Here is a 10,042-nt window from a genome sequence, read left to right on the forward strand (position 1 = left end):
AGGAGTTTGAGAATAGATGCTAAGTCAATCTTTTTTTCAAATTGTTATTTTCCTTAGTTAAGGTTCATTTAAGTTCAAAGTTCTAAGTTCCATTAGAAAATTTAATTGATTTTTTAATGCCCAATGCACTCAATAAAGCAATTTTTGTAGTCCCATGTCCTAGTCACCTAAAAAGATTAACCTGGAGCTGATCCTAACCATCACAAATTCTTTCAAAAGTTTAGTAAAAAAGAAAAGCTAACTATGGTTGTGGAAAAGCTGCTGTCCATACAACATAAACCAAGACTGACTTAATACATCCCCGGGGAAAAACTTGCAAAATGATGAGTCTGTTCTCTTCCCAGCATAGAAGAGAGAAACCATCCTGAATTATTTCCACCATCTTCTCCTCCCTCAGAACTTTCTCCATTACTTGACCTTGATGTCCCTTTCATTGGACTTCCATTACCTCTCAGATGAGATATGAATTCCCTCATGATCACCAAGAACATGCTTCCCCTTTAAGACCTCCATGCACTTGAACATCCTTAGCTCTCCACTTGGACGGCATTTTTCTCCCTCGCTGGTCTGATGAATGCTTATACATCCTTCAGGAAGTAACTCAGACAACACCTGCTTAGTGAGCTCAGTGAAGAGCTGCTGGCTCCCTACCTACATCCTCCAGGCAGGGAAAAGAGTAGCCTTCTTTGTACTCTCAGCCCATCCTATACTTTCTTACCTCACTTGGACATGTGTGATGACTATTTGTTTGCCACACTAGGAGCTCCCTGAGGGCAGAGACCATGTTTATCCCACTTTGTATGCTCTGTGACTAACTCGTTGTCTGTGTTTGTTGACTGACTGAATGAGGCAGAGAGAAATGCTGCAAGGGAGAACAACTCTCCATCCACTAAGGGTTCATGGGAATGAAACCAAGTTGCCTCCACATTGGCAAGTGGGGCAAGTTGGTTAAATTACTGCAGCTAAAGAAGGCCTTATCTGACAGTGCCTCCCTACCCCCACTGATCTCCAGCTACTGGATGAAGGACATTTTCACTAAACTCTTAACCCGCAGAGTTTTTCCCTCATACCACCCATCCTATTCATCAGGGACATTTACGTTAAATGAATTTAATCCAAAACAAAATGCTCTATTAACTGTCGTACCTTTCCACTTCACCACAATAATTTAAAAGATTTTCATTTGTGCAAGCATTTTACAGTCAGGAATAAACACAGAGGATAGCAGTGAAAGGTTTGTTTACACGCCTTTACACCACTGTGTAAGGAAGACATAGTGGAGTTTACATTTATGCCATGTAAATCGCTATAGAACCAGATGTGGCTTACAAGGTACCTTGTAATTCATCCCCTCTAAGCAATAAAGCCTTTTTTTTTTTTCTGGCACAAGTTTGAGAAACTTACTGCTGTTTTCTATCAGCAGATACAACAGATGGCTGGCACATGCCTGCTTTGCTAAATGAAATGGGCTCTCTGCAGAATTACTCTTTGATCCCTAGTGGCATGTCCACAACACCACAATGCAAAACACCACAGCATAACAAAATCTAAACATTAAAGGTTTAAAGCTGTGCTTTTGATATGAGTACCTTCTTTAAAGAATCGTGCCCGCAGTATGTAAACATATTCACATTCCCACTTTGAAACCATGGAACAGAGGTCAAAACAAGGCATTTCCCCCATTTGGTGACATAAAATTACCACAAAGGTATGACGGCAAATCCCAGGAGTGCGAAGGTATGCAGCCACTTGGATTATAACTACCAAAACAATCATAACTCCATTAGGAAAAAATGTGGACAGTATACATTAATGGATTTAAATAATAATAATAATAATAATAATAATAATAATAATAAATAATGTGTTACCATAACTTCAGAGTTGGAAGGAGATTTTAAGGGTATTTGGCAGTTCCTTTGAAGAGAAAGAGGAGGTACTTGAATTAAAATTCACTACTGTTTTTCTTTGATTTTTGTCAAGGGGAGAAGGGAAGGGAAAAAGCATTTTAATACAGGTCTCCTTAACTCAACCAGTCCAATGGGAAATTTGAGACTGCAGGCTGCAGCTGATTTAATGGGACCCACGTTACATCATATCAAACACTACACTGCAAAAACAAGCTATCCGGGGCTTTAGGGGCATTTTAGTGACAGAATTGGATTATCCAGTTGATATTACAGAAACATGTCAGTAGAGTGATTCTATTTTTTTTTAAGTTAGCAAAAATGTGAGTTAGTTGTCAGAAAAACAGCCTGATTTTGACTTTTTCCCACCCCCACCCCAACGTACCCCCGCCAAAGGTATTTTCCTCATTTTTAAGCTGAATTTGGGTACTACTGACCGGAATCACTCACCAAGACACCACTATCCAGGCAAAGTTCTCAAGCTTTCCTTATACTTGATTTTGTATTATTATTGTTATTATTTGGGACAGTTTTCAATAATTCAAGACGTTTTGTTTTTAATTGATAGAGAGATAGTAAGGATTGCGAACACATAATTAACCTTACATGTTGGAAAATATTTCACTTGCTACACTGTATCTTCAGCATATCTAATATTTCCTATTTTTAATGGTTATACATTAATACAAAGGAGCACATTTCTGCAGTTTAACCCAATAAAATCAATTCTTCTAAAATACACATATGACCACCCACCTCCCTAAGGTAGCAGGCAAATTCTCCTCTTCCTTTCCTGTATCCACAGCAACACTTTTAATTTTGGTTTTTAAACCAAAATTTCTCATCTTGAAATTGAGAAAAATTAAGCTATATCACTGTCTTCTAGTGGTTATAAGAATTGTGATCAAAAACTTACTCTAAGATCTGGGCCTGTTGGTACAGGTGGTTAGAACTTGCACAGTAATCCAGGTGGTGGGTTTGAAGTTAATATTGACCAATTATCTTCACCCAGAGAATTTCTATTCCATAGACACCGATTTCACCCCAACCCTTGCCAACCATCTCAGAAATCGAGGCATTTGGACACAAGGAGGTGGGAAAACTAGTATAGATGGCTCAGCATAAATCCATCATGACTACTAAAAAAAGCCAACATAAAAAGAGATGTCCTATTAACTAGGTGCTAGAGCCATAGTACCCTAGTATCATAATTCAGGTGATAGAATGTATTATAGTATTAAGATCCAGTCTCTATGATCTTTACAAATTTATAAGATTTTATTAAAAATACATTTATTGTATGGGCTATTTAAATTAAAATTTTTGGCTTTATACCAAATTGGTTCATATGGAAATCAGCCGTGGTGTCCTAATATTAGAATTCAGATTTCCCTAACAAAATTTCTCATTAAAATTTTATTTGAAAGCTATTAGGTTTACAAAGGGTTACTTTCCAAATAAAATGTTTAATTAGTGCGTAGTTTAGAAAACTAAAATGGTTGCTCATGGCCCCTACATGTCTCAAATTTAGGGAAAAATTACAATAAGGAATGCATCGTCGAAAAATGTCGACTATTAAAAGTTATATACAGTAACAAAAAGTCTTTTCCCATAATTACTACAAATCCTTTAAGCCTAAACCTCGTTAATAGAAATTTTTCTCTCATCCAAAAGTCTTGAGAAGGGGCATGTCAGAAAATTAGTATTTTAAATGGGGGATAAAGTGGAGACAGAGTTTTCCATGGAAAATGAGGATTTCAGGAAGAAGAAGAGTTTAGATCATTTGATTTCAGGCAGGAAAGCCTTGCAAAGCAGATTTTTGGGGATCTCACAAGATACTGGTGACAATCCAGTAAGCGTTAGTGAATTCTTTGTGCTTCACAGGTAGGATCAGCTATGAAGACCATTTGTTTTACCATTTTGTTGAGTGAGGTGTTAGTGTAAAAATGATGCTAGATGATAAATATAAGTAAACTATTTATAATACAGAACATCATACAATTTTAAACCCTCAAGTACAACCATTTAGACACACTTAATGTAAAATAGTTTTTAAAATTATAAATCGATACACATTCATTGTGGAAAAACCAAAATGTAATAATGCAGATGTAACTAATGTTAACACCTTGTAGGATCAGATGTTTATCAAATGGTTTTTCCTATGTCTGCCTACATATTCTATAATGGAATCAAACAGAATATGCTGTTATAGACTATTGACTTAATTTGTCACGAACATCTTTCCATGACACTGACTAGATATCTAGAATATTCTTATTAATGCTTCATTGTATTCTCCTGCTATTATCACTGGACTTCTAGGTTCTACCCACTTTTTTTTCTTTTTTACTTTTATAAATAGCATAATGAGGAACAGTCTTGCACCTAAATTTTTATTCACATCCATAATCATTTCCTTAGGATGAATCTCTAGAAGTAAAATTTATAAATTTTACTTAAAATCTATATCAAGCCTTTTGCCATCAGATTCGAATTGCCCTGCAAACAAAAATTAACACAGGCATCAGCCACATATGAATATGCACAATTCTCCACATACTAAAAACTCTTTTAAAAAATTTGACCAACTTGATGTGGAGAAATGAATCTCACTATAATTTTTATTTTCATTTGTTCGAGTAGAACATGGAAGTCATTTTAAATGGCCCCAAGAACAATTAGGGTTCCTGGACTTATAATTTATTGGACGTAGGTAATATCTACTGCCTCCACAAGGTCTTCAATCCTAAAGTTATTTTAATTTTCTCCATGTGTTGCCAAAACACTTAAATATTAAGTTTAAATTTTCATTAATCAGCTATGTGTTTTACTTGTGTTGAAATCCCTAAATGTTTGATATTGGGATGAAATAACTGGATCATGGAATGACATTTCATTTTCCTGGTCAATATTTTGTTGTGGTTTGGCTTTAGCCAGAGATGCCTTTCAAAATACTTAATTAGTATTGAGTCATTATTTTTCCCATCTTCAAAATTTCCATGCATTTCAAACAGTATGGTGCTAAAATCACATAACTTTATGGAGTAAAATGAGTCAAATTTAAGTAATATTTTAAAACATCTTGCTGTTTGGCATTATGAAGGTCCTACTCCCTCACTACCATCCCCTGTAAGAAAAACAGACATTGGACTTCACATAGTTACCTGTGGTAACCTATCCAGAGCAGACTGAGCACAGAGTGAGATAATTTAATTGAGGAGTTAACGTTGTCATGCATAAGGAGATAATCCACATGGGATAATCAACACCCAAACAGGAGAGAAAAAAGATGCTGAAAGTTGCATCTCCATGCCAGTTCCACCTTCTTCTCTAATCCCCTACAAGAAATAGTCCTGAGATTGTTTCATATGCAATCCATTTTGTACACAACAATATGTCAATATTTGCAAACACACACTATGCTATAAAGCAACGGGAGAGATAACATGAAATTTAAGCTTTTGCTTCAAATTCCATTCTTCAGAAGACAAACTCACATGAAAAATAAATAGATAATAAATAAATAGAGCTATTGACATTTTCTGCTTCTCCTGCAGTTCCCAACCTCCTTCAGCTAGGGAGAGGCACGAGTTAAGCTACCTTCTAATGGAGCTTATGAATCCATAAAAGTATAGGTAAAAAAAAAATGTTCTTTTTAAAAACACAGAATTAATATTGACCCCATCGGCCAGTAGTCAAACACAAGTAAACAGATTCAAGTGAAACGAAAAGGAGGTAATAAAAGGCCATTCATTGATTTATTACTAATTTCACAATATTCCAAAATTAATCATCCATAAAGTATCTATAAAGAGGGAATTGTCAGGAGAAAAGGAATAATCTCCCTACAAAGCAGTAAGACCCTCAGTGAACTTATCTGCAAAATGGGGGTATTAGAATAGATGACTTTCTTGTTATGAATTTCAATGGATCCAAAGAATGTTTTTTTTTTTTTGTAATAATGGAAGTGTCAAAGGGTCTAGATTTGATCTACTTTAGAAAAGAAAGATGAGAGAACAGATCTGAGGGAAAAAATACAGCTGAAATAATCAAGCTCATATTATAACAGGTACCAAAAGGGAACCAAAGTGGTTTCTCCATTCAAAATAGTTACTTTTTAGAAAGCGTCTTTTCTGGATTCCATTCCTCATGAAAATATCCATTTAAGTAATTTTAGATTAAAAAAGACGTGAAAATGTGATTTTAATTAAAATTATAATGATTTTAATAGTAGACACATTTTACCAACTAATGAGCAAAATAATTTATTACTTACCATTTGTCATTAAAGGTCATTTGATTAGAGGTCATTTATGTAATACTAAAACTGTACAAAAGGTTAACATAGATGCTAGTGTGCTAGGAAATAAAAGAAATGCTTCTTTATAAAAATACAGTGCAGTTTTCTTTTTCCATGTAAAATTATTAAAATGGTAGCTTAAAAAAATCGGTAGCCTGCAATATTTTATAAATGTTCTTATATGACACTTTTTGAATCTGTGAACTTCATACCAATTTTTTTCAAATGCACAATGTCAAAAATACTTACAGACTTTAAAATTGGTTGTACAGTATAAATGTCACAAGTGATTAGTATATGTTATGGAAAAAGTTTTTAAAATCTTTTGTTAAATGTTAATAGCATGATCACAGAAAGAAGTGATGTTGGTATCTGAGGTTTTTATATTTCCAGCAGCCTGAAGACACTGAATCTGATGAAAACAGTGAGCTTAGGCACATTGCTCACCCTTTCCTTTTTGGAGTCCTTAATTTATGTGATATGTTTAAATAAGTGGAAGTTAATTCTTTATTTATTTTGGAGATCAGATTCTCATCACTCTCAAAAGTTGTAAAAATGTGCCACACTATGCAATATTTCTACTGGCATCAGGCAGTGGAAAAGGTAATTTTCTCCACCCTTTCCGGTTATAAGAACTTACCTGCCCTGCAGCTTGCCAGGTAAAATTCATGGAATGGATATTGACAGGAATAGCTGGCATTCTCTGTTGTGCTTTTCTGAAATCATGTGTGAAAGGGGCCATTTTCCCCTCTGAAACAATCAAGATATCTTCTTCAAATCCTGGGTTTAAAAAGAAACCAACAAAACTATCAAAGTAGGTGGCGTCAGCAACTTCATGCAAAAAGAACACCAAATATTTAGTGTGGGTCATTTCTTCTCACGAAGCACCTGCCTTGGGACCAACTAACTCTCTTCTGATTGTGATACGAATGATGCCAACAGACACATGCTTTGAGGGAAAAGAAGTGAACGTGGAGTTGACGGGTGCTAACAAATGTGGGGTCCACCTAAAAACACAGGGCCATGGAACCTAGCACCAGCAGGATCAGGACACTGCATCAGCTTAGGTTCCTTGAGAGAGACTTTTATCTGCTTTCAGATGGAAAACAGCTCGTTAGAAGGGGGAACAATCTTCCTTGGAAACTAAGTTTTAAGAACATACTAAATGCATGCATATCTCCTTTAATGGAAGAACTGGAGGCCCAAGCGGGGGAAGGTGCTGGGTAGGGAGCCTTGCTTACCTATGAGCACTCGCGCCTGGTGAGCATCGATCCACAAGTACAGGCTCTCCTCCCGCGGCTGCCCGACCTCCGCGCGCAGCACGAGGAGGCACGCGAGGATGCTCCAGGACCTGAGCGCGGCGGCGGGGAAGGCGCTTCTCTGGGCCATGCTACTGCAGACCTCCTTGCTGATGGCTCTCGCCGCTGAAACTCCTCCTGCCTCCCCTCCGCAACCCGCAGACGTTAGTTAAGTTGCCCTCAGCCGGAGCTGTTCCCGCGTCGAGCTCTGGGTTTGCAGCCTCCCGATCGGGTGCGAGGGAGGAGGGAGGGAAAGAGCGGGCGCCCGCGGGGCAAGAGGAGGGGTTGCGAGAGGGAGTGGGGACAGCAGAGACGCCAGACTGGCAACGCAGCAAATGCCAGCACGCGCGCGGCGAGGCCAACAGTCAGGGGGTGAAATACAGCGAGAGAGGAAGAGCGGGAAGGGCGGGCGCGAGTGGGGTGCGAGCTGGGAGTAAAGAGAGCCGGCCGGCCGCCACTGGGGGGCGCTGCGGGGCGCGCGGGGGGCGGGGCGGGGCGGGGCGGCGCGGGATTCTCGGCGGCTGAGCTCAGGCCGCCGTGTGCAGAGTGGGAGAGCATGCACAGGGGGTGCGTGGTGGAGGCGATTGCGGGCAAGAGCACTCAGAGGGACCCCTGGGACGACGCTCGCCGCTGCCTCCAGCCAGCCGAGGCACGGGGGAAGGGAAATGGGATGAACTAACAACGCAGGGCTTTGAACGCGGATGATGATGATGATGATGATGATGATGATGATGGCGACTCCCATTTCTGCCGCGCGGCTCAATGAAAGCGTATATTCTTCCACTTCTCCCTTTCCGCTACTATCGTTCCACTCTGCAAATCCTGCCCTATCTGACCCGCGGTACTCTGACATGTTGCGCATTCTCATACATTTAAAACCCGAGTCTCCACCGTCCAGAGGTGCCCTGATTGCAGGCACTCGGCTTGATTCCGGGCGCAGGGCTTTCTTTCCACACTTGTCAGACACTGCGACGGGTGCTTTACCAAGCTGGGGAGGCTCCTCTCACCACGAATCCAGCAGCACCAGGAAAAGTCCCCTGGGCTCTGGATGACAGGCGTACCTGAACCCGTGGGGGTAGAGGTCCCAAAAGTTCTGAATATATTTGCTGGTGTTTCAAGAAATTCGGAGGCACGCGCTGGTACAGAAATCACAGGCGCTTGAGGACAAGACCAAGACTCCGGCCTTGCCCGTGGAAAGAGTAGTTGGCTGGCAGTGAGCTACAGACTCACACAGGCATCCGACCCCAGCACGAAGGATTAATATTGTATTAATCTTCCTTAGAAATTAAGTTTTAAAAACATACTAAATGCACTTAACTTGTCTCCTACCTAATTCCTTGGATGCGGAAAGAAAACGGAAGCAAAAGGTGTTTTTTAAACTTAGAAAGATTTCAGACTCAGAAAAGGGTTGTTTACGTCTCTTTTTTAGCACCCAGATGTTGTGACAAATGCCCCACGGATTGAGTGTCCCCAGACTGGGCATGATGTTTTTCACTCAGTACTATGTAGAGTAGTGGACACCTCAAGAGGAAAAAACAAACAGAAACAACAGAGTAGAAGCTGAACATGTGCCTACATTGAGTTAAATAAATATTAGGTCATGGGAATTTACAAAAGAACAGAATATGAGGTTCCAATTATGAAATATTTTTAGGTGTACAACTGTTGATCTTTGAAGAATTTACAAAAGAACAGAATATGAGGTTCCAATTATGAAATATTTTTAGGTGTACAACTGTTGATTTTTGAAGTCTATCCATGACTATTTGAACTTGCAGTGTCTTCATTTTAAAAGTACTTTAATTTGAAGTGCTTACTTAATCCTCACAACTCTTTCAAGTAGGTACTATAATTATTTCCATTTTACTGATGAGGAAACAAGGTTCAAAAAGGTCCAGTAAGTTGACTATGATTACCCAGCTGGTAAGTGGCAGAATCAGGGTTCAAATCCCAGTCACTCTGATTTCAAAACCCATTCTCTCAGCCACTATACCTCATACCGATAAGTAAATCATAATTAAATCTGTCCACATCCAAAGCTTCACAACTGTTCTTCCTTTAAAATAAAAAAAGTGACCTCTTTTCAAAGATTTCATTAGTTTTATTTCAGGGAATATTCATTTATATAATGTATTCATATACACTGAGCAATCTTTAAAACACTTTAGCATTATAATGCTAATTGCCTCCCAGTTAAAGATAATAATTTCACAACACAATAGACATGTTCTTTGACTCCAGAAAGTGGTTTTAATTGAAAAAAAATTTTCCTTAATATTGCTCAAACCCATATGGCTCTTGGAGCAAGGACGCCCTCTACAGGTTGTTCTAATCAAGTACTAGTGATTGAAAAATATCCTTCATGAAATGTACTTTTTGGTAGAGAGAAAGAGACTAAATTTCCTCTGAATTCAACTTCCTCTGAGTGAGGTTCTTCTGCAGCAGTTGAATTTGGTGTTGATAATTAATAGTAATATGTCTTGCTACAGCAAGGAAATATTTTTCCTTCCAGAATGGTTGGTCTCTCTTCATTT

The 10,042-nt window shown here is 38.8% G+C and overlaps 1 protein-coding gene across 1 annotated transcript in view; it reads right to left on the minus strand.

The window, feature by feature from the left end:
• The window catches only part of WIF1 (WNT inhibitory factor 1), a 69,048-nt gene extending 61,084 nt beyond the window's left edge, over positions 1-7,964 (minus strand). The window contains exons 1-2 of the mRNA XM_081060245.1: positions 7,452-7,964; positions 6,851-6,990 (exon numbers count right to left, since the gene is read on the minus strand). Of these exons, the coding sequence (XP_080916371.1) occupies positions 6,851-6,990; positions 7,452-7,599 (288 nt within the window). The 5' untranslated portion in view covers positions 7,600-7,964. The remainder of the gene's footprint in view (positions 1-6,850; positions 6,991-7,451) is intronic.
• Positions 7,965-10,042: the final 2,078 nt, after the last annotated feature.

Source organism: Rhinolophus hipposideros (genome assembly GCF_964194185.1).
Source record: "Rhinolophus hipposideros genome assembly, chromosome: 9".
NCBI classification, from domain to species: Eukaryota; Metazoa; Chordata; class Mammalia; order Chiroptera; family Rhinolophidae; genus Rhinolophus; species Rhinolophus hipposideros.